This window comes from Schistocerca nitens, chromosome 7 (assembly GCF_023898315.1).
Source record: "Schistocerca nitens isolate TAMUIC-IGC-003100 chromosome 7, iqSchNite1.1, whole genome shotgun sequence".
NCBI lineage: Eukaryota > Metazoa > Arthropoda > Insecta > Orthoptera > Acrididae > Schistocerca > Schistocerca nitens.
The window spans coordinates 628,717,067-628,742,870 of NC_064620.1; the positions used below are offsets into that span (position 1 = coordinate 628,717,067).

Below are 25,804 nucleotides of genomic sequence, written 5' to 3' on the forward strand. Positions count from 1 at the left end.
GAAGTGACAACTTCTGCTGTCCAGAATTCAATGACTGCTCGTTGGTTAAATCGCATTTACCGACCGTCTGCGCATGTGACCCCAGTTGTTGTTGCACCTTAAAGCAAAACAAAACAAAACAAAACAAAACAAAACCAAACCCCACCCCACTTCCTACTCCATGAAGTGTGAAATTTGGCTGTCTGTCATCCATATGGAAGAATGATTATATGGAGATTGAGGATGACTACTACAAATGAATACCCCCTCACTTACCAACTGTGGGAGGATCACTCTGCTTTCCCCCTATTACTTACCTGTCACATCAAAAGAAAATAAATTAAAGTCTGAGTTCAATATCTTTGATCATTTAACATATTGCAAGGAAAAAGTAAAAGTGCCTCTTCCCTGTCCAGAGGACAAGAAGCTACTCCCAAAACATAACCATTTAATTATCTACCACAAGGATGAATATTACCAGTCATTCATCAATGAGCCCAGGCAGTCACTTCAGTTTATTTGGTAGTGTGTGTGTGTGTGTGTGTGTGTGTGTGTGTGTGTGTGTGTGTGTGAGAGAGAGAGAGAGAGAGAGAGAGAGAGAGAGATAGGAATCATCTAAAGCCCTCTCCCCCCTTCTCATGGGGCTCACCAGCGTTTGGTGAGTTCATGCTTGTCTACTGTGTGGCCCCAGCCTTTGCAGCACTTCTTCCCTTTCCATGCTGCATGTCTATCCTCCTGCTATTCATTTTTGCCCTCCTTTGAGGAAACCTGTCTGGGATATTTTTGGGAATGTGTTCTGAGGTTTTAATAGCCTGACACCAGAACAGCCCCTCAACTATTATTTCTTTCTCTCTCTGTTCTCCATCTCCTACCCTTCCTCCGCTTCAGCGTTTGAGATTCCTCTTTTTCTTTTTCCTCCCTGTGTGCTCTTAAAGGCTGGTACAACTGTTTGACACATAACAGGTGACTGGGTAACATGTAATTGTCAGCCCCGGGTCGACAGGTAGGTTTAAAATGTAATCCCCACAGTACAGGCCAGGCCCAGGGAAGGATGATTGCCTGAGCTGTTACTTTCCCAAACTGTCGGTTGGTTCCTCTGTCAGGAGAGCGGGAGGTGTGACGAGATGTGAGCAGTCGCCTAAGACAAGTGAGCCCACCACTGGGGGTGATGGGTGGGGGGGGGGGGGGGGGAGGAGGAGAGAACATTTGGTACAAGTGCACTACCGGAGATGCTGCCAATCATGGGGATTTGATCGCAATGAATCACCCTCTCACTCTGTCTACTAAACATAAATAGAATTTGGCTAAAGATTCAAAAAACTTCCATTTGCACATTGGTTCATTGGAGTATCACACATTGAAGGTCCTTTGCTATGGTTAATCCTTTTATTATTCAGAAGGGTGTTGGTGCCTGTGAAATCTTACTCTAGTTTACATAATGGGGTTTTGCTTCTGGAGACCAATTGTGATTTTCGAACCCAATAACTGCTTGCTGCTTCATTCCTCCATGGCTATCCTGTTTGTGTCAAGGCCTATTGAAAGCTGAATACTTTGCATGCTGCTATTTACACATGGCTGCTCAAGGGTCTGACCAAGGGACAAATTAAAACTTACCTCTCTGATCAGGGTGTCACTGCAGTTCATCAGATTGGTGCAATCTTTATGCCTAGACATACTCTTTTTCTCACGTTTGGTAGAGTAGTGCTTCTGTCAAAGATCAAGATTAAAAATCTGATGCATTGCTGCCATTATCAGTGTTACAACCAAACTCACATGTTCTCTCAAAACACATCCAAATGTGTGACTTGTGGTAGGGATGCTCAAGAGGGCAATTACCCACTTCCTTCTCCCCACTGTATCAACTGTACTGACAACCATGCTGCATCATACCTTGAATGTCCTGTGTATCTCAATGACCAGGCTGTCGCTTGCAAGTTGTTGGCTAGTCAAAAGCTCTGCATTTTACCATCTGGCACTTACCGTACAACTCTTGTTATACCTCGCTCCATGAAGGACATGGCCACACAGACCTCTGACCTCAGATTCAGCACTGCAGTTTATTGCCCAGTAACATGGTTGTGTCCACATCTCCTTGCCCTGCAGCTGCTTAACAAGCCACCATCACTATTTCCCCCCCCCCCCCCCCCGCCCCGCCAGTGGTGAAATAAACTGCTTCACAACCAGCAGGCTGACAATGACAAATAAAACACTCCAATGAAGACTTATTACGTCCCTCCAGCCAACAGACATCTGAGTCCTCATCTGCTAACTGCAAAGGCCCCTTGAGATCAAAGAGAGATGGTCTTCTCCTTCCCTGACTCAGAGATCCTCTTCAGTGATGTCGCCACCCTACCTGGCTGATCTCCATCTCACCAGTGTGCAGTGCCTATCATGTGTCTGTTCTGAACTTGGCAGGCCAACCCAGAGAGAATGCTGATGCCTCTGTAGATCTTGTGGAACAGGATCCTCCAGCTTCTGCAACCTGTAGCAGTGAGTCTTCAAAGGGTGGTACTTGGCAGTCACCAGAGTGAGTACCCTTCCCTTGCTCCCTCATACTCATTTCCTGTCATCACTCTCCTCCAATGGTAGGTTCACAGTATTAGATCCAACAGGGATGCATTCCATCTGCACTTGGAATTGCCATTCTCACTTGTTTTCTGCCTCCAAAAGAGAGAAAAAAAAACTACATCCTTAGGACCACTTTGACTTCTCACATTTCCTTCCAGTTCACTTTGACCTTCCTCACCCCCCCAAGGATGGCATTCCATCTCATGGGGGAGTCGTGCTGCTCATACAGGATCTCACTGAACACTCAGTGAGAAGCTATTTGTCTGCATTTTCCTTCCTCACTTCACTTTTTCTTTTTTTCAACCTTATTGGTAAACTCCCTCACACCTTTTTGCTGCTCGGTGACTTTAATGCACACCATCCCCTTTGGGACTCTTCAAGAACCTGTCAGAGGTGCCCTCTTGGCTGACCTTCTCGATCAACTCAACTTCATTTGTCTTAACACTAGAGCACTCACGTTTCTTTCAGACTCCACACATACTTATGCCCATTTGACCTCTCATTTAGCACTGCCCACCTTACCCATTGTCTTGAATGGTCCATTCTCTGACATAGACTCGAGTACCCATTTCCTGTGTGCTATCCATTAGCTGATGGCTACCTTACCTACATATAAACCCAATTGGCAGCTTTCTAAGGCCGCCTAGAGATTTTACTGCTACCTGGCAATATTAGACAAACATCGTTTCCCCAGTTGTGATTATCAGATAGAATAAATTAAAATTGTTATCCTTACCACCACAGAACATTCCATACCTCTCACTTCATCTTCACCATGCCGTGTCAAAGTCCCTCGGTGGACTGAGGTATGTCACAATACAATTTGTGCACAGATATATGCTCTCCACATTTTTAACTGTCGTCCTAGGATGATGAACTGCATTCATTAAAAACAGGTGGGTGCGCAGTGTCATTGCAGTACCCAGTCCCTTAGTATTCTGTCTCTCCGAAGTAGTACTTCACGGGGAGCAGATCGGACCACCCTCCTCCATTTTTACCGATCACTTGTCCATTCGAAACAAGACTATGGGTGCTTCATTTATGGATCTGGAAGTCTGTCCATCTTTGGAGTTTGCTGCTTTTGACTATTTCTCCAGCAGCTTAACTTGATGCTACCTGCTACATCCCAATTGGTACGAATCCTTCATCACCTCGGCTTCGTGCAGTGGCCCGTGTTCTCTTTGGACTTCATTCCCTTCCTAAGGAAACTATTCCAGATTTGATCTATCGCCATAAGTTTCTCAACCTTCACCCACAATTAGCAATATTACCTTTGTGTACACTGATGGCTGTAAGACTGACTGTGCCTTTGTCACTGGCACAGATAATTTTTGGTATCGGCTTACAGGACACTGCCCAATGTTTACAGCCTATCAGGCCACACCATACATCTGGGGATACTAGCTTTTTAATTGTCACATGTTCAGATTCTCTCCATGCCCTTCAGAGCCAGTGTGTGCTGTACACAGTCCAACGCTTAGTGCAACGGATCCAAAAAGCTTCCACTTGCTTGCTGTTGGCTGAGCCACTGTGATGTTTGTAAGGGTTTCTGGTCACATCAGTCTGATGGGAAATGAGGCTGCTGACACTGCTGCCAAGGCTGCATTTCAACTACCTTCGTCCACTAGCTCTTCCATTCCTACCAGTGTTCTGTGTGGCCATCTGTCGGTAGGTAGTGTCACTTTGGCATTACTACTCGTTTTCTGTTCGTGGGAACAAGCTCTGGTGAATTAAACCCAGTGACTTGGCTGATCATCCCTTTGCTCTCTGGCCATGAGGAAATCATTTTATCTAGGCTACATATTGGGCACTATCATTTTAGCCATCGTTATTCGGGTGGTAAATCTCCAACACTGTGTGTTCACTGTCAGCAATCTTTGACAGTTCACCATTTCTTGACAAAATGCGCTTTTCTTTAACCACTTACATTCTAGTGTATGTTTGCTGTCTGAGCTATTGGCTGTTTCAGCTAATGATGCACGAGCTGTTGACCGCATTTTACTTTTTATCCATTGCAGCTATTAGTGAAAGACATTTAATCTTTAGTTTCGGATCTTCATTGTCTCTCTCAAAGAGAAATTCCTTGTTGTTAGCTCTCTTTCCTTCCATTGATTGGGCTTAACATGTAATAGTTTTTAACTTCTTTTCTGTAATATTGTTCTAAAAGTTCTGACATGGGCACATAGGGCCTCAGTTGTTTTTGTGCCGTAAAACAAACATCCCACCACCAAGCCCTATGTGATGGTGACCTCTACTCAAATCTCCTGTTGTCTACCAGCAGGAGGCTGCTCCCTTCTGCCCAAACCACAAGAGAACAGCCAACTCCTAATCTGTGCCAATATTGTGCATGGATACTCTCCTACTGAACCCAAATCCCACAAGGAAGTTTTTGAAAAGAATAAAGACAATGAAACCAACAGTGATAGTAGACCCCCACCACTATCCTGGATCTCCTTCCTCCTTCCATCATGATCAAAATCATGCAATTAGAGGGCAGCAAACAGATGGTACTAACTCAAATGGAATCGCAATTGACTATTCCATCCCATTAGCAATGCTATTGGTCACACATGCAAACACAAACCAGTGGAACTGCTCCCCTTGTTGAACTGAAGCACTTGCTCCCAATTCACTCAGTGGCTTGCAAAGCAAAACAAGATGATGTACAACACATTCATCTACTGCACATTATTATTGAGCCTGATATAAGAACTGAATTGACCCTGCGGGAGTCCATTGTGTCTGTTTCCAATGGCTCTTGAGACCACCTCTGGTGACCTATTAATGCCAAGATAAAAGTGGTCACAGGATGCATATGAACAAACACAGAGTTTGACCTTTGTAACATCTACTTCCAGAGGGAGACATGAGGTACCATCATATCATCGTGATCTCCTGGATATCTCTGACTTTTCTTTTACAGTGTTATTTTAATGTTCATAACACTTCAAGGGGAAGTGCTAAGACCGGTAACCATGGGAAATTATTAGAATAAGTGTTTCCAAATCTCACACTCCTTATGCTGAATAATGGTTGCCCCACTCACTATGATACAGCACATGAATCCTTTCTGGGCATCCACCTTATGCTGTGTACATGAGGTGCAACAGTCACACAAGAGGCCTGTACAGTGATGTAAACATGAGGAGACTTTTACTACTGCTAAATAAGTTGTTGTATAACAGGCCAGTTGCTATTCAAAAATTAATGTTTATTGATTCATTTCAAGCACAGCCCATTATCAGAATATGATATTTTGGTGATGGTCTGTGCCCAAAATGCATCAGTTAATAAGGAGTTTTGAATAGCAAGTGACAAGTTATTCTAGCAACTTACTCAGCAGTGACATAAGTCCCCTCAAATTTATGCTGTGTAGCCCAAGCTTTTGTCCTGTTATTGAACAGAAGGTTCACTATGATGTCTGTGATGGAAAATTTTTGTTCCAGCGATCTTTCAGAGTACAAATCATTAATTCCTATCCTGTGTACAAACCTCTTCTCAGTAGTGACTAATGGTGTTACAGGAAGTTGGATCTATAGTCTCACCATCCTTATATGTTGACTTCTGCAGCTGCCATAGTTCTCCCAGCATTAAGGGCCACAAAGTGCCAACTATGACATTACAAGGTTCAAATGGCTCTGAGCACTATGGGACTTAACTTCTGAGGTCATTAGTCCCCTAGAACTTATAACTACTTAAACCTAACTAACCTAAGGACATCACACACATCCATGTCCGAGGCAGGATTCGAACCTGCGACCGTAGCAGTCACGCGGCCCCAGACTGTAGCGCCTAGAACCGCTCGGCCACTCAGGCCGGTGACTTTACAAGGAAATCAGGATATGAGGTACATCCATGTGCTTTCCAGTTTACCATTGCTGAAACTTGGGTCATACATTGGTGCCAATGTAGGACTGCTCATCCACACAAAGAACAATAACTGCATAATGAAATGCTTCATGTGCTTGTGACTTAACTGTTCTTAGTATTTGTATCTGATGTAAATTGAAGTTCATTGCCACTCATATAATACTTTAAGCAGATGTGAAAATTGAAACTTCATTCCTTTCCCTCAGTAACAAATCATGAGTTGCAGATCATTCCACCATCTAACCACACCACACAGCTCTAATTTTATTAAAATCAGGACGTGGAAGTGTGGCCAATGGATCAGAAGCACTATCAGCATTGGGACTTGTAGACTTGATCTGCCAATGTGGGGTCAGCCTGCATTCTGGACAAGACAGACAGCCTCCAAGTAATGACAGATACTCCTACTTCATGGATCAGACACCACCAATTACTCAGTTACACTATACAAATGCATAGCAATCTGAAGCATTCAAATCAACACCTTCTCTTTACTTCCAGAAAAGTGGCCTCAGTTAAAACATTCGGTATTGGCTTGGTTAAAGTCAATCAGCTCAGACATTTGGTTACCTTCTCCAATCCTCTCACTGTCACAACCTCAAACATCCTTCATCAGATTACCTTCCATTCAGAGAAACAAAGATATCAGGATACCACATGAGACCAACATTGTACCATTGACTCTTTTGCCTGGAATAGAAAATGCAGTGCCACAGCTGTAACCAATAACTTTCAGATTATGAAATAGTCTAGGACTTTGGTCTTCTGGTGAATCCACCTCCTTGTGCCGCCACCTTATCGATCACACCAGTCTGACCCACATGACCCACAAATAAGTCCTGTGACCTTGCTGCAGCTGTGGAACCCTATGGACAGTTGTGCAGATCCTGTCTGAATATCTCTAAGAGTGATTTGTTTACTCTCATCTGAATCCCTTATTGCTGTAGTTCAGCTGGCTGACAGTTGGGAGAGATGTTATATACCACCATATTTGATACCCAGGAGGGATTTAGTTGCTCTGGGTAGAGGTCAGGTTCCACTCTTGGCATTCCAGATTAAATAACATTCAGCTGGGAAGTTTCAGCTACATCGGCAGAGATATTACAGACACTTTGAAATAAAGTACATTGACAGTGCACACTGATGAGTAGTGAGCCAGAAAAAGACAGTTTGGACTTCCAAAATGGTGTCATAGTAACCAGTTGTAGTTGACATAAGAAAATCAGATAGTGGAATAAAAAATAGATCTATATTTATTCCTTAAAAATGTGGTACATACTTCAAAGAATAAGAAATTTATGTTACTGAACAAAAAAGGTGGAAAAACTGAATGTGCAACACATCTAGTCTATCAGATTACTGTATTTAAGCATTCAGTCATTGATAGCATAGAAAAAGCTAAGAACACAATTTGTGAAATGCATGTAATGTTAATAAACTGAAATAGTACACTGTTTGCTTCAGTTGCTGTAGCAAGTGACTGGAAAGAGAGAAGTCATTAGACAAAGATAACATGACCTGGCTGGAGAAAGACAAGTAAAGAAATAGACCATATCTCAAAACAACCCTCTCAGTATTTGGTTCCAGTGACCTTTATTTATTTATTTATTTATTTATTTATTTATTTATTTGTGAGGAGGGGGGGGGGGGGGACAGATGGCAATGTAAGCTCTAAGCCTGGATGGCCAGGTGGAGATTAAACCACCGTCCTCCCAAACAAAAGTGAAATGATTTGACACCATGCCATATCACTCAGTGGTGATGACAGTACACTCTTGTGCAACTGAATTATACATACTTATTCATTATTGTGTATGCAAACTCAGTTTGTCCTGGCAGCTATGACATGTTTGTGTGTGTGGGCAGAATGGACTTTGGAGCTCTTCAGATTTGTGACCACTCGTCCACTGCTCACACCTTAGTGACTGACACTGGATCTGAAGGGAGCACTCATCTGGCTTGATAGCACCCCAGATCTGCTCAAGAAAACTGAGATAATGTGACAAGGGAGGTCACACAAGCATCTTCTTCTGCTGTGAGTTAACTTGCTGAAGATCCAGACTGTTTTCAGAGTGCTTTTGGTGAACAAATGGATGCATACCAAAAGTGTGTCCTACATTTTTAGCCCCTGAGACGATTTTGGTATACATAGCACATCATATGGTCTTATATCCACTCACTTATTGATATTTACCAATGTACTCGGACTCACCAGTCCAGGAAACCATTTATACAGCTCAAAGCATGCACCAGCAGTGTTGCTGTAACTTTGCTCGTCAGTGTCTAGAGGCACACTGTGGCCAAAACTATATTTGTTGATTGGTGTCCACTGTACACTACAAAGAGGCTGTATCTCTGGACAGTACAGCTGCTCATTGGTAGTTGCTGGTCAGAACTAATAGAGTGAGTGTCATGTGTTACACTGTGATCTGTCTGTCTGATATTACAGTTTGGAATGGTTGCCAATGGCCCTTCCTTTAACATGTCACCCCACAGTCGATTGGCCTGGAGCCAGCAGTTCATTCAGAGTAGAGGTATCCTCAGTACTAATGATAGTGGCATGTGGGAAGTCCACTAGGTGACCAAATTCTGAAAGCAAGATTTCTCATGTCCTAGCCATTAGTAAAATAAGTGTGATCAAAATGTACTGACATCACACCTCTCGCTTTTTGTGTGGTCGACTTCTACATACCATTTGGAACAACATCTGACAATCTCTCTGCCATGTGAGGTGCCAAATGTTTGTTGCTATGGTGACAGAAGTGATTAACACTGTGACTGTCTATAACTGAGTTTGCTGTGAGTGTAGGACATCTACAGCATTCGGTCTGTTTACAGAGAGTAAACGTGCATTTTGCTTGCTGACACACAAAAATGTTATAAAACTTACACATGTATCTGAAATTGTCATTTGTATTAGTTGTTGTGAACTTATGCAACTGATAAAATGTTAATCTTCAGTTGGTACTTCCTTCCTCTTTACTTCTGATAACCCCTCTCATATCAATAATCTGTGCAAATGTCCACAGAGGTTAAAAAAATTACATTGCTTTTTGTTTCTGTGATCAGGAAGAAAAACTAATAATGAAACTCAATCTAGAATGTTTTCCACTTGACAGTCTCTCTCTGTGTGTGTGCTGATCTGAAGGCCAGGGTGGTGGTTTATTTGACATACTTTCTCTCCCAGTGTGGTATGAAACTTTGTTCTGTGCCAATGCAGCTACAGTCAAAAAGTGCAGGTAAAGCAAAAGTTTCCAGGCAATTGTGTTTATTAATCTGCTGTTCAGAGCAGCTAAATTAATACTGTAATTTAATAATGTAAACACCGATGTTTACAGTACATTAGTTACAGAAGTTTTAGTGCATTTATGGATATAGCAATATTGCCATATCTGTGTGCTATGCATGCAAATAGCACATGGTGTAAATATGACAAGAAAAAGTGTGACCACTGAATCCAGTGCCACAGTTCACCCAAAAGCACACACACGTGTCTAAGTGACATAAATCCACCCAGTGGAAGTTTAAACCATTGAAACTGGTAGTGAAAATAGAGAGAATGGTTACAATAGACATAAATGTTCAGTTCATGTACAGTACTAAAGTCACACTAGAGCCTAATCTAAAATGTTCACACTTAGTTTTCTTCAAAAGCTCCCCTAGCACACACAGCATTTAAAAAGAAATTGCAGTTTGGACATCAGGAAACAACTGAGAAATTCAAAAACTGTGATTTGAAATAAATGCTGCAAGTTGTTGTAAACATGGTAATAAGTGTACACCATACTGAGAGTGAAAAATACAGTACACCTTTGCTCTACTTTTGGAGCTGTGTGTGACAATTGAAACAGTAACAAATCCTTTCACATCTCATTGTGTGAAATACATGAAAGTTTTTTGTAGGGCTTGAGATATGCTGGAATGGGAAGAGAAGGTGACAGCATTTTAAATAAAATAATTTTGGGTATTGGGCCACATAATTATAAACTACTAAAGCAAAGTAAGGCAGCGCGGTTCTCCCGCGTCGCTCCCCTACGCTCTGTAAAGAAGTATGGGACTCATCATCATCATCATCATCATCATCATCATCTAAATTGCCACCGTTTTAACTGATACACTGCATTTCTCTTAAGAAAGAGGCACGCTTTCGATGAGGACCACAGAAAACTGGTTTAAATGTCAGCAGTCTAGTTCTTTAGGTAGTTTATAATGATGCAGCTCAATACCCAAAATTATTTTTCCAAAGTGACACTGGCTGTGAAAGCCTACAAATGTATGTAGATAACAGAATATTTTATAGTGACAGTATAATGTTAAGATTTGATACAGTGAAAAACATACTTAAGAAGACCTGCAGTACAGTCTTTTTTAGATAGTATATCTGCAGCAGTCATACAAGAAGAGATAGATAGTATCTTCACTATCTCCCAGGAGTCAAACAAATATGTAGCAATTTGTGTTCCTCTTCTTTGAGTACATTAAATATCCCCTGTTAGTCCAATTTATTATGGATCCCATTTTTATGAGAAATATTCTAAGGTGGGTCACATGAATGTTCTGTAACACTTATCCTTTCTAAATTGATTGCACTTCGCTAGTATTCTAGCAATGAAGGAAATATTGTAAAAAGGGTACCGTGTAAGACACATTGAGTTGTAAGCAACCACAATGAAAAGACTGCTATACCATTAAACTTTTGGCTGGAAGGCATTCTTTTGAAATAGAAAACACACACCCATCCACACAAGCACAAATCAGTTTCTATTTTGGAACAAGGGCTTTTGGCTAGAAGGTTAAATGAATAGCAGTCTTTTCACTGTGCTTGTCTATGTGCTTGAGAAGTAATCTACCCTTTTCTTAATACTGTTGTTATTCAGTCGTGGGCTTTATATTGTTTGAAAATCTACCATTGGCCTTAACTAATATTAAATAGATTTCATAGTCAAATTTCATATAATGATAAATTGTTATGTCTTGTTATTTGTAGATGTAAAATGTATATGTGGATGCTAGATTTTTCCTCAGTTAGAATTTTTACATCTTGAGAAATACATTAATTTGACAGAATTGAGATACATCACTGACATATCTCTGATAGCTTTATTCACTCCAGTCATGTTGCCAATAGTGGGTAACACTATCATAGTTGGCAGTTGACAGATGATGCCAGAGATTTGATTACTGTGTCCTCCTAGTATCTAAGAAAATCTTCTTTCTATACAGTCATTAAAGTAGACAGAATTTTTCCACAAATACAGTGTCAGTTTATTCCCAGATGATACTAAAACAATAGTTAACCATTACTTTTCTCTTTTTAGAATAAACACACCAAAAGTTGAAATGTGCCCTGGAGTACAACACTGCTGCCAGGAGCCACCTCGGCAAACCACAGGAAGTCAAACTCCTATTACGCCACCGACGCCGTCAACACCACCGTATGTAGAGCCTGGACCTGTGACACCGACTCCAAAGCCTCCCATCCAAGTTCCTGCGGGACCTGTCAAGTCTGGTTGTGGAGTGAGACGTGGGCTATCACCAGCGACAGACAACAGCACAACATTTGCAGAGTTCCCGTGGATGCTGGTTGTCCAAGTAGCTGTATACCCAGGGGATGGAAAACCACCTGCCTTTGTCTTCAAATGTGGAGCTTCACTTCTGCACCCACAAGTTGCTCTCACTGCTGCACACTGCGTTAAAAGGTAAGGCTGTATTTTCGAGCAATAATTCTGTTTCACTATTAAAGAGGGTATATTAGTTTGTGACAGATTTTAGTAACAAAGTATTGCTCCTGATTTCAGGTTGATTCCATCAGATATAAAAGTCAGAGCTGGAATATGGGACTTAACAGCAGCAACGGAACCTTTACCACACCAGGAGCGCAGGGTGATAAAAATAATAAGACATCCTCAATTTGAAGAGAAGACACTCTTCAATGACATAGCACTCCTAGTGCTGGATAAACATTTTGATGAAGCAATGAATGTTGAAGTTATTTGTGTGCCTCCCCCCTCAGTAGATTTCACAGGCCTTCGATGTATTGCAACTGGATGGGGCACGTCATCTCCTGGTAATTAGTCATCCAAATGACATCTTTCTCAAAATCGAAACTAATATTAGCCACAAGTCAAAGATGTTCCCAGAAGGGGAAATATTGCACATGAATGTCTGTAGATATGGGGAAAGAGTGGATAATAGAAAGTAAATTCTGAATGAGGTTTTACTTATCAGAACAGGTAACAGTAGGAATAATCAGGACATCTTTATTTATTTATTTTTGTAATAACCAAGTGGTAGAGGCTACAATAGAAAGCATTACACCATTTCCCCTTAATCTACTGACTGTAAGTTGGATAAATATTAACATGTCCAAAGTGGGATGTCTACAACACAACTACTGAGGACATGAAACAAAGAACAATTTACACATTTAGAAAGAACTTATTTATACTATTTGCAATGAAAAAATATGAATATTCTTATAGAACTCATCATGCACTGAAAATTAGGGCAATTATAACCCATGGTTTTGACACTTTGAGGGTGGACTGTGGGCTTTCAGTGCAAAGGGAAAGGAGAAAGTCAGTCAGTCCTACCTGCCCCTCCCCCCTCACCCCCCAGGGGGTCCACAACTCTTTTGTGGATACGTGCGTAGGGAGCACGGGACCCCGAGCTAATGTGGCCCTCCTTCCTTTCCGGGCTGCATACCTTCCTTTTCCGCATCCTTCCCTATCCCCCATCTTCACCCCCCCCCCTCCCCTCCCCTCACCTCTGGCTCTTTCCTTCCCCTTCTCCCCCTCTGGGAGTATGGTTTGTGCCTACATCCGGAGACGGACGCTCGTAAATGTAACGCATTCTTCACCTTCTCTGCTTTATCCTTCCTTCGTCCTCCTCTTTTCCTTACCTCTTCTCTTTACCCTTTTCTCCGCCGCGGCGTTTGAGACCTCTCCTCTTTCCTTTCCCTCTCTTTGTTTTTCCCTTTCCCTTTCTTCCTCCCTGTGCGCGTCTGAAGGCCGACCCACGCATTTTTGTGCGTAGCCGGTGACGGGGTAATGCGTAATTCCCCACCCCGGGTAGACAGGTAGGACACGTACGTACCCCCTGGTAATGGCCAGGCCCAGGGAGGGGTGATTACCTGAGCTGATACCTTCCGAAAGTGCCGATAGGTCCCTCCGTCCGTTTCTCGTGAGGTGTGACCAATCACCTAAGGCAGGAGTGCCCTCAGAGAGGGCCCCCACGAGGGAGGAGCACGCCATCGGAGACGCCGGTAATTGTGGGGATTCTTCCGCAATGGTTTCCTCACCTTCCACTATGTCTGCTCACAAGCGTAAGTTCACTGAGTCTCAGCCTCAGACAGTTCTTCCATCGTTGCCACAGTTCCTTGTTGTTTCTCGGTCTGACGAAGGTCACGACTTCTCCACGGTCACGACTTCTCCACGGTCAACCCTTTCATTATTCAGAAGGGTGTCGACACAATTGCAGGTCTTGTAAAGTCTTGTTCCAGATTATGGAATGGCACCTTGTTGTTAGAAAGTCAGTGCCCTCCAGGCACAAAAATTACCGCGTACTTCACTGCTCCACACCTTTCCTGTCTGGGTTGAAGCGCACCGCACTTTAAATTCCTCGCGTGGAGTCGTTTATACACGCTCCCTCGACGGATTGTCTGACGAGGAAATCCAGCACTACCTGTCTGACCAGGGCGTAACGGCTGTTCAGAGAGTTATGAAAAGGGTTGACACGAACATCATTTCAACCCGCACTGTCTTCTTGACATTTGACAAAGTTCAACTCCCATCGAAAATCAAAGCAGGCTATGAGATAATTTCCGTTCGCCCTTACGTCCCAAACCCTACGAGTTGCTATCGGTGTCAGCGGTTCAATCACACCAGCCAGTCCTGTTCCAATCCGGCCAAATGTGTTACGTGTGGCAAGGATGCCCATGAGGGTGCTTGTCCACCTCCATCCCCTCGCTGCATCAACTGTATGGGTGACCACGCTGCTTCCTCTCGAGATTGCCCCATTTTTAAAGACGAAAAGCTCATTCAGGAAATCAGAGTGAAGGAAAAGGTGTCGATCTTTGCTGCTCGAAAAATTATTCGCCAGTCGACAGCCCCCCGTGCCTCAGACAGGAAAATACAGCACTGTCCTTGCTTCTCCTTGGCCAACAAAGGAGGCGGCCAAGCAGACTTGCTACCTCACCTTTAGTGCCATGGTCGTCAGATCGGCCAGTGCAAAGATCGCCCGTTCAACCTCACCACTTTCACCTGCCCACTCTATGGCTCACCCTTCGTCGGGTTCTGCTAAATCTCGAGCCCAAAAGTCAGACACCAAGACTTCTAAAAAGGAGCATACTCGTGAAGATTTTTTGCTTACCCCAACTTCACAACCATCGGTTCCTCCTCCATCTAAACATAATGTTTCCAAGAAAGCTAATAAGAAACCCAGTTCCTCTCCTTCTCCGCCACGGCGTGTCTCATCTACAGCACCACCTGGCGGAAATCGCCCTCGGCCGTCTTCTGTGTCGCCGAGGCGCACTGCTGGCGGCCGATCAACGGGCCGATCGCTGGTGGCAGGAGCTGCTCCTGAACAACCTATGGATCAGGATCTTCTGCCTTCGGTTGAATGCCATTCCATGCTGTCGGTCGCAAGCTCTGAGCGGTCGTTGAGTTGGCGGTAACCTTGGTCACATTCCTCCATTTTCTGTTCACCCTATGTCCATTATCCACTGGAATATCCGCGGCATTAGAGCCAATCGGGATGAATTGTCGATCCTCTTACGATCCTACTCGCCGGTCATCTTCTGTCTTCAGGAAACAAAGCTGCGTCCCCAAGACCGCTTTGTTCTCCCGCATTTTCAGTCAGTCTGATTTGATCTCCCCTCTGTTGAAGGCACTCCAGCCCATGGAGGACTCATGATTCTTCTCCATGATACTCTCCATTATCACCCAATCCCCTTAAACACTTACTTCCAAGCTGTCACTGTCTGTCTTTCCCTTTCCGGATATACCTTTTCTCTTCGTACTGTATACATTCCATCGTCCACACAAATGGCACGAGCTAATCTTCTTCTTCTTCTTCTTCTTCTTCTTCTTCTTCTTCTTCTTGGTCAGCTTCCACCCTCCTATTTGCTGGTTGGGGACTTCAATGCCCACCACCAGCTTTGGGGATCTCCACATCCTTGTCCACGTGGCTCACTATTGCTAGACGTCTTCCACCAAGCGGTTCTAGTTTGCCTGAACACTGGGGTCCCTACATTTTTGTCTGCCTCCACGACAAATTTCTCTCATTTGGACCTTTCGGTCGGTACTGTTCCGCTAGCTCGGCGCTTCGAATGGTTCACCCTTGATGATACACACTCGAGTGACCACTTTCCATGTGTCCTTAGACTGCAGCCTCAACTGCCATATATGCGCCCACGACGCTGGAAGTTTGCCCAAGCCGATTGGACACTTTTTTCGTCTCTAGCGACATTCAATGACCGTCACTTTCCTAGCGTTGACGATGAGGTCACACACATTACAGACGTTATTCTTACAGCTGCGGAACGTTCAATACCACGCACCTCCGAATTGCCCCAGCGCCCCCCAGTTCCTTGGTGGAACGAGGCATGCCGTGGCGACCATCCTACTTTGGCCAACTGTATCCGCTATGAGCAGTTCCATGCGCGATGCCGTCGCGTCATCCGCGATAGCAAGAAGGCAAGCTCGAAATTCTTTATTAGCTCATTTAACACCTTCACTCCCTCCTCGGAAGTTTGGAGTCGGATTCGACGGTTATCAGGCGCGCCTAGTTTCTCCCCAGTATCTGGGCTCACTGTCGCGCATGATACATTAGTGGACCCCGTCGCAATTTCTAACTCATTGGGTCAACAATTTGCTGGGATTTCGAGCTCTTCAAATTACCCGCCAGCGTTTCTCCCGAAGAAACGTGCAGCGGAAGTGCAACCTCTTGCTTTCTTCTCTCAAAATAGCGAAAGCTATAATACAGTTTTCTGTATGCGGGAACTCCAACATGCACTCTCTTCTTCTCGCTCCTCCGCCCCAGGACCGGATGGTATCCACGTCCAAATGTTGCTGCATTTATCAACCCATAGTCTGCGTTACCTCCTTCGCCTTTATAATCGAATTTGGACCGACAGTACTTTTCCCAGACGATGGCGGGAAGCTATCGTCGTTCCTGTTCCGAAACCTGGAAAGGACAAACATCTCCCCTCTAACTATCGCCCCATTTCTCTCACGAGTAGTGTCTGTAAGGTTTTGGAGCGTATGGTGAATTGCCGTTTAGCTTGGTGGCTGGAGTCCAGCAGTCTTTTAACACCTGCCCAATGTGGATTCCGAAAGCATCGTTCTGCAGTTGACCATCTTGTTGCTCTCTCCACTTATACCATGAACAATTTTCTCCGGAAACGCCAAACAGCAGCAATATTTTTTTATCTGGAGAGAGCATACGATACCTGTTGGAGGACAGGCATCCTCTGCACACTGTTCTCTTGGGGCTTTCGAGGCCGGCTGCCCCTTTTTCTTCGCGAATTTATGGCAGAGCGCACATTTAGGGTGCGGGTGAACACTACTCTCTCCCGTACCTTCTCCCAAGAAAACGGGGTACCCCAGGGCTCCGTGCTGAGTGTTGTACTGTTTGCCATTGCCATAAATCCAATTATGGATTGTCTCCTTCCTGATGTCTCGGGCTCCCTCTTTGTGGACGATTTTGCGATCTACTACAGCTCTCAACGGGCCAGCCTTCTTGAACGACGTCTTCAAGGATGTCTCGATCGCCTCCACTCTTGGAGCATCGAAACCGTCTTCCGTTTTTCTCCCAGTAAGACCGTTTGTGTTAATTTTTGGCGACGTAAGGAGTTTCTTCCACCCTTCTTACATCTAGGACCTGTCAACCTTCCGTTTTCGGACGTCGCTAAATTCTTGGGTCTTTTGTTTGACAGAAAACTGTGCTGGTCCTCCCACGTTTCCTATCTTTCGGCTCGCTGTCTGCGATCCCTCAACACCCTCCGTGTCCTGAATGGTACCTCCTGGGGAGCGGACCGAGTGGTCCTTCTCCGCCTCTATCGCGCCTTAGTGCGCTCGAAATTGGACTATGGAAGCATAGTTTACTCCTCTGCTCGGCCGTCTATTCTTCGTCGTCTCGACTCTATCCACCACCGTGGATTACGTTTAGTGTCTGGAGCTTTTTACACCAGCCCTGTGGAAAGCCTTTATGCTGAGACTGCTGAACCTCCACTGTCCAATCGGCGAGCAGTCCTTCTGAGTCGTTATGCTAGCCATCTGTCTTCCATGCCTGCTAATCCAGGCCCGCATCTCGTGGTCGTGCGGTAGCGTTCTCGCTTCCCACGCCCGGGTTCGATTCCCGGCGGGGTCAGGGATTTTCTCTGCCTCGTGATGGCTGGGTGTTGTGTGCTGTGCTTAGGTTAGTTAGGTTTAAGTAGTTCTAAGTTCTAGGGGACTTATGACCACAGCAGTTGAGTCCCATAGTGCTCAGAGCCATTTGAACCATTTTGCTAATCCAGCCCATGACATTTTCTTCGTCACCTCCTTTGATGTAGGGTATGCAGGCCGCCCCTCCTCCCTACTACCACCGGGAGTCTGCTTCCATCAACTGCTCCATTCCCTTTCCTTCCGCTTTCCTAAAACCTTCTTGACAACTTGGGGTACAGCACCGCCTTGGCTCCGTCCCTGGATCTGCCTGCTCCATGACCTTTGTCAATTTCCCAAGGATGGTACCCCTTCACTTGTTTATCGTCGGGCATTTGCTGCTCTATGTGCACAAATGAAGGAAGCCACATTTATTTACACTGATGGCTCGAAAACATCGTTAGGTGTAGGGAGTGCCTATATTGTTGGCGACACCCCAAATCAATTTCGGCTTCCCGATCAGTGTTCAGTTTATACTGTGGAGCTTTACGCTGTTCTCCAGGTTGTCCACTACATCCGCCACCATCATCGGATACAGTATGTTATCTGTTCAGATTCTCTCAGCTCTCTCCTCAGTCTCCAAGCTCTTTACCCTGTCCACCCTCTGGTCCACCGGATTCAGGACTGTCTGCGCTTGCTCCACCTGGAGGGCATCTCGGTGGCGTTGGTATCTGTGGAAATGAGGCGGCCGATATAGCGGCCAATGCTGCAGTCTCTCTTCTTCGGCCAGCTATTCAATCGATTCCCTTCGCCGATCTACGGAGCGTTTTATGTCTTCGTGTTGTTCTTTTATGGCACGCACATTGGTCAACACTTCCTCATAATAAATTGTGGGACGTGAAAGCTCTTCCTTGTGCTTGAAGCTCTTCCTCCCGAACGCGTCATCGGGAGGAGGTAATTTTAACTATACATCGACATCTTTTAAGCGGCGATCCTCCCCCACTCTGTCCCCACTGCTCTCAGCTGTGGATGGTAAGACACCTTTTAATTGAGTGCCCCTTTTTTACACGCCCGTCTACAGCTGTCGCCTGATATATCGTAAATTTTAGCAGATGACACGCGCTCGGCCGATCATGTTCTCGAGTTTATTAGTGCCAGTGAAATGACATCAGTCATTTGAAGCTTTTTTTGGGGACAACAAACCCCTTTCTGTAGTGGATTTTTAAGCCTTCCTTCTGCTTTTAGTTTCTCCAATATTTTGAGTTTCGTTCCCATTGCTGCTGGTTTCCATTTTCGGTTTTTACTGTTTCCTAAGTCACAGACCTGGCGCTAATGACCATAGCAGTTTTGCGCCCTAAAACCAAAACAAAAAAAAAGTCCTACCTGCAGCACTCACTCCTCCCCACCCTTCCTTCCCCATCACCAGCATGCTCATGAAGTATTTACCAATACTAGGAACTGGTACATAAGTAGAAATGTGATACAGAATCTTCACATTGCTTATTTACTTGTCTTTAGCATGTGGTGAAAATATTTCCAGTCACCAAAACAAAAAAAAATCAGTACAAATTATTCTACTGTTTTGTTAACCTCATTCTAGTTCTTTGACCTAAAATGTACATTACAATCTAAAAACAATTTTCCTCACATATATGGGAGAGGATTTTGTTGAGATATAACTCAAGTTTTCATTTATTGTTTTAAGATGCTGAGATTGTCCAGACTACAATGAAGAAAGTGGAGCTGCCAGTAGTTTCCCGTGATCACTGTGAAAATGAGCTTCGCATGACAAGACTTGGACGCTACTTTGAACTCCATGGGAGCTTTATATGTGCTGGTGGTGAGCCACAAGTAGATACCTGCCGTGTAAGTACAGTATAAATTGTAACTTTTTTGTCTTTTTTTTCCCTTCATATTTTGCTTACTAGTAATTGAAGACCTAATGTTCTAAATGTGCTAAGTGCCATTTTTAAAAATTTATTTTATTCTCCGTAAAGGAGATACATTCATGAAAGTATATTATATTAAAGTTTTTCATCATATGGTGAAGGTAAGAAGTTTTAATAGTGACCAACAGATGGTGTTGGAGTTAGCTGCTTGGCCTTCTTCATTCTAAACAGGCTTGCCAATCAGTGGTAAATTGTCACACCAGTTTTACACATGTACTTAATAGATGCCATATTATTATTTTTTTGTGTTGTGGGCACATTTTTACTATGGAAAAAAATAGGATGCTAGTAATATCTGAAAACAGTGCTTACCTGTGAAAGTTTGATGGCATAATGCATGTGTTAAAAAAGACAGTTCTGGGAAAAAAATTCCAGCAAAATATGAAAAAAACAGGTATGTATTTTTTATAACTGCATGGTTGCATTCTTGTTGAAACTAGGTTTGACTCTAATGTGATGGGAGAATCAGTGCACAATGTATTCATTTAAGTGTTTTAGTGAAATCTGTTGAATGGAAATGTATCTAGAGTAACAATAAACTAATTTTCAATATACTCAAACTAATCTCTCCCATTTCAGTTGAATCACAAATATTGCTTATCATGCAAGTCCTTGTCAAATGAATTAAGAACAAATTTATTTTGTGACTTCTGTAAGCAAAATGAAACAATGAAAGGCTCATTTTTAAGGGGATTAATTAAAATACTATTAGTCTCAACGCAGCACAGTGATATGTTGAACCTGAGAGTAGCTGTCATCAATCTAGTATAATGTACATGGTTCCTCACAGAAAAGATCATTCCAGCATCTACTGTAAAAATTCGTGGTTATCTTTTCTGTTTCAAAGAGGGTGATTGTGATATTAACCAATAAACTGAAGGTGGATCAACAGGTGTGCCATAAGAGGTGCTGCATACAACTGCAAATATACTCAGTATTACACTTTACTGACAAAGCAACATATACAGTGAATCCTCTATATAATGTTTTTCAAGGGACCATAACCCCCTGCGGGTCCGGGGTAAGAATAGGCCCGAGGTATTCCTGCCTGTCGTAAGAGGCGACTAAAAGGAGTCCCTCCCCCTCAAGGGGGTAGTTAGCGCCTGCGTCCGGAGACGGACGGTTCCACGACCTCTATTTGCGGTCATTTTGCTTTTTCACTTCTCGTTTCTTCCTTCCTTTGGTTGGTTCCTTTCTTTGCTCTTCTCCACCTCACTGTCTTCCTTACTCTTCCCCCTGCATAATCTCCTTGCCTTCTCATTCCCTTCTTCTCCTTGCCTTCTCATTCCCTTCTTCTCCTTGCCTTCTCTGGTCTCCGCCTTGGCGTTTGAGACACTGCCTCTCTCTGCCTCTCTCTGCCTCTCTCTGCCTCTCTCTGCCTCTCTCTGCCTCTCTCTGCCTCTCTCTGCCTCTCTCTGCCTCTCTCTGCCTCTCTCTGCCTCTCTCTGCCTCTCTCTGCCTCTCTCTGCCTCTCTCTGCCTCTCTCTGCCTCTCTCTGCCTCTCTCTGCCTCTCTCTGCCTCTCTCTGCCTCTCTCTGCCTCTCTCTGCCTCTCTCTGCCTCTCTCTGCCTCTCTCTGCCTCTCTCTGCCTCTCTCTGCCTCTCTCTGCCTCTCTCTGCCTCTCTCTGCCTCTCTCTGCCTCTCTCTGCCTCTCTCTGCCTCTCTCTGCCTCTCTCTGCCTCTCTCTGCCTCTCTCTGCCTCTCTCTGCCTCTCTCTGCCTCTCTCTGCCTCTCTCTGCCTCTCTCTGCCTCTCTCTGCCTCTCTCTGCCTCTCTCTGCCTCTCTCTGCCTCTCTCTGCCTCTCTCTGCCTCTCTCTGCCTCTCTCTGCCTCTCTCTGCCTCTCTCTGCCTCTGCGCGCCTGAAGGCCGACCCACGCGTTCGCATACCTAGCCGGTGACGGGGTAACGCGTAATTCCCCGCCCTGGGTAGACATGTAAGGCATGCGCGTACCCCCTGGTAAAGGCCAGGCCCGGGGAGGGGTGATTGCCTGAGCTGATACCTTCTGACCATGCCGATTGGTCCCTCCGTCTGTTTCTCGGGAGGTGTGACCTGAGGTGTAAACATTCACCTAAGGCGGGAGTGCCCTCTGAGAGGGTCCCCGCAAGGAAGGAGCGCACCATCGGAGACGCTGGCAATCATGGGGGATTCCTCCGTAATGGATTTCACTCCATCTCTCTCGACTTCTGCCCAAAAACAGAAACGTGACCAGCTACCAGTGACAAAAGTACTACTGCCTGCCCCACAGTTCCTCGTTGTTTCTCGATCTGAGGACGGAAAGGATTTTTCCTCCGTCAACCCTTTCGTTATCCAGAAGGGCGTCAATGCCATAGCCGGATCTGTCAAATCTTGTACCAGGTTGCGTAACGGTACCTTATTACTCGAAACTGAGAGCGCCTTTCAGGCACAAAAACTGCTTCGGGCCGCACTCCTGTACACATTCCCTGTCCGGGTGGAGGCTCACCGAACTTTGAATTCATCTCGTGGTGTGGTCTATACTAGATCCCTCGACGGCTTGACTGACGAGGAGATTCAATCTTTCCTCGCTGAGCAGAGCGTGACGGCTGTCCATAGGGTCATGAAAAAGGTCAACAGTGACCTTGTACTGACCCGGACACTTTTCTTGACCTTAGATAGTGTTAAGCTGCCATCGCGCATCAAAGCGGGCTACGAGGTTATTTCTGTTCGCCCCTATGTCCCGACACCTACGCGCTGCTACCAGTGTCAGCGTTTCAATCACACTCGCCAGTCTTGTTCCAATGCGGCTAAATGTGTCACTTGTGGCAGGGATGCCCATGAGGGTGACTGTCCACCTCCGTCTCCTCGTTGTGTGAACTGTCAGGGTGACCATTCCGCATCCTCCCACGACTGTCCTGTCTATAAGGAAGAACGCTGTATCCAAGAAATTTGGGTCAAAGAGAAAGTGTCCACCTCGGCTGCTCGCAAGCTATTGGCTAGTAGGAAGCCCACGCTGCTCCCAGCGGGGAAATACAGTACTGTCCTCGCCTCTCCTCGGACTACCAGGGAGGTGGCATGCGATCTGACCTTCAGCACCACGGTCGTCCGTTCGGCCAGTGCTAAGATCGCGCGGTCGACGTCTCCTCTTCCTCCCATCACCCCACAGACACCAGCCCCTTCATCAGCTTCTGCTAAGACGAAGACCCAGAAGTCAGATGCACGGGCCTTCAAGAAGGAACCGTCCCGTGCAGACTTCCTACGTACCTCGACCTCCCAGCCTTCGACCGGTACTTCCACCAAACGACCTTCCAAGAAGGCTAATAGGAAGTACAGTTCTCCTTCTCCGCCACGGCGCATTTCTTCTCCTGCGCCACCCAGCGGTTGCCGCCCCAGGCCGTCATCCGTTTCGCCTGGCCGCACCGCTGGTAGCCGAACATCTGGCCGTTCACCGGCGGAGGAAGCTCCCCCTCCCGGCCATCTTCCCAAGATGGCCGATGAACCTATAGACCCAGTGGACGATGACTGTCCGCCTACTGATAGCGGCGGCAGTGCTCGCTCGAAGCCAGGCCCTCAGCGGCCTTCGAGGTGACCCCTTCTTTCATCTTCCTTTTCTTCTCACGATGACACTTATTCACTGGAATATTCGCAGCATTCACTCCAACCAAGAGGACTTGAAATTGCTGCTCTGCTTGCACCGTCCACTCGTCGTAGCCCTCCAGGAAACGAAGCTACGCCCATGCGATCAAATTGCCTTGGCACACTACACCTCTGTGCGTTTTGACCTACCCCCTGTGGTAGGTATCCCAGCTCATGGAGGGGTTATGTTGCTGATCCGGGATGATATTTACTATGATCCCATCACGTTGCACACCGGCCTGCAGGCAGTTGCCATCCGCATTACTCTCCCCACTTTTACATTTTCCATTTGTACCGTTTACACTCCATCGTCGTCTGCCGTTACCAGGGCAGACATGATGCAACTTATTGCTCAGCTACCTGCACCATTTTTGTTAACTGGAGACTTCAATGCCCACCATCCCCTTTGGGGCTCTCCAGCATCCTGCCCGAGGGGCTCCCTGTTAGCAGACCTTTTCAACCAGCTCAATCTTTTCTGCCTCAATACTGGCGCCCCTACTTTTCTTTCGGACACATCTCACACCTATTCCCATTTAGATCTCTCTATATGTACTCCCTAACTTGCACGCCGGTTCAAGTGGTATGCACTTTCTGATACATATTCGAGCGACCACTTCCCGTGTGTTATCCATCTCCTGCAGCATACCCCCTCTCCATGCTCATCTAGTTGGAACATCTCCAAAGCAGACTGGGGGCTCTTCTCTTCCAGGGTGACCTTTCAGGTTCCAACATTCCCAAGCTGCGATAGTGAGGTCGCACACCTCACGGAAGTCATTCTCACTGCTGCTGAATATTCCATCCCTCACCCTACATCTTCTCCACGTCGCGTACCGGTCCCCTGGTGGACCGCAGCATGTAGAGACGCTTTACGTGCTCGTCGATGTGCTTTACGCACCTTTAAACGCCACCCTACAGTGGCGAATTGTATCAATTATAAACGATTACGTGCACAGTGTCGTCGTATTATTAAAGAAAGCAAGAAAGCCAGCTGGGCTGCTTTCACAAGCACCTTCAACAGTTTTACTCCTCCTTCTGTTGTCTGGGGTAGCCTGCGCTGGCTATCTGGCACTAAGGTCCACTCACCAGTTTCTGGCTTGACGGTCGCGAATGATGTCCTTGTGGCCCCTGAGGCTGTCTCCAATGCCTTCGGCCGCTTTTTCGCAGAGGTTTCGAGCTCCGCTCATTACCACCCTGCCTTCCTCCCCCGCAAACAGGCAGAGGCGGCTAGGCCACCTAACTTCCGCTCCTCGAATCTTGAAAGTTATAATGCCCCATTCACCATGCGGGAACTCGAAAACGCACTTGGCCGATCACGGTCCTCCGCTCCAGGGCCTGATTCTATTCATATTCAGATGCTGAAGAACCTTTCTCCTGCGGGTAAAGGTTTTCTTCTTCGTACTTACAATCGCATCTGGATTGAGGGACATGTTCCCGCATGCTGGCGCGAGTCTATTGTTGTCCTGATTCCTAAGCCGGGGAAGGACAAGCACTTGCCTTCCAGTTATCGACCCATCTCGCTTACCAGCTGTGTCTGTAAAGTGATGGAGCGAATGGTTAACTCTCGATTGGTTTGGCTGCTAGAGTCTCGACGCCTCCTTACCAATGTACAATGTGGATTTCGTAGGTGCCGGTCTGCTGTTGACCATCTGGTTACCTTGTCGACCTTCATTATGAATAACTTCTTGCGGAAGCGCCCGACCGCGGCTGTGTTCTTTGATTTGGAGAAGGCTTATGACACCTGTTGGAGGGCGGGCATTCTCCGCACCATGCATACATGGGGCCTTCGCGGTCGCCTCCCTCTTTTTATTCGTTCCTTTTTAATGGATCGACAGTTCAGAGTACGTGTAGGTTCTGTCCTGTCAGACACCTTTCGCCAGGAGAATGGGGTGCCACAGGGCTCAGTTTTGAGCGTCGCTCTCTTCGCCATAGCGATCAATCCAATAATGGATTGCCTCCCAGCTGATGAATCAGGCTCCCTTTTCGTGGACGATTTTACCATCTATTGCAGCATGCAGCGTACGTGTTTCCTGGAGCGCTGTCTTCAGCGTTCTCTTGACTGTCTTTACTCCTGGAGTGTCGCCAATGGCTTCCGTTTTTCTGCCGAGAAGACGGTCTGTATTAACTTCTGGCGCTACAAAGAGTTTCTCCCACCGTCTTTACGACTCTGTCCTGTTGCTCTCCCATTCGTGGAGACAAAAAAATTTTTAGGTCTTACATTTGACAGGAAACTTAGTTGGTCTCCACATGTGTCTTATTTGGCTGCCCGTTGTACCCGTTCTCTCAATGTCCTCCGTGTTCTCAGTGGTATGTCGTGGGGAGCGGAACGAACCATCCTACTTCGCTTATATCGGTCAATCGTCCGCTCCAAGCTGGATTATGGGAGCTTCGTATATTCCTCTGAATGGCCATCCATCTTACACCGCCTCAACTCCATACAACATCGGGGTTTACGACTTGCGATCGGAGCGTTTTATACTAGTCCC

At 45.7% G+C, this 25,804-nt stretch overlaps 1 protein-coding gene across 1 annotated transcript in view; it reads left to right on the forward strand.

The window, feature by feature from the left end:
- The window catches only part of LOC126195307 (uncharacterized), a 144,737-nt gene that overhangs the window by 71,211 nt on the left and 47,722 nt on the right, over positions 1-25,804 (forward strand). The window contains exons 2-4 of the mRNA XM_049933867.1: positions 11,736-12,116; positions 12,216-12,484; positions 19,486-19,646. Of these exons, the coding sequence (XP_049789824.1) occupies positions 11,736-12,116; positions 12,216-12,484; positions 19,486-19,646 (811 nt within the window). The remainder of the gene's footprint in view (positions 1-11,735; positions 12,117-12,215; positions 12,485-19,485; positions 19,647-25,804) is intronic.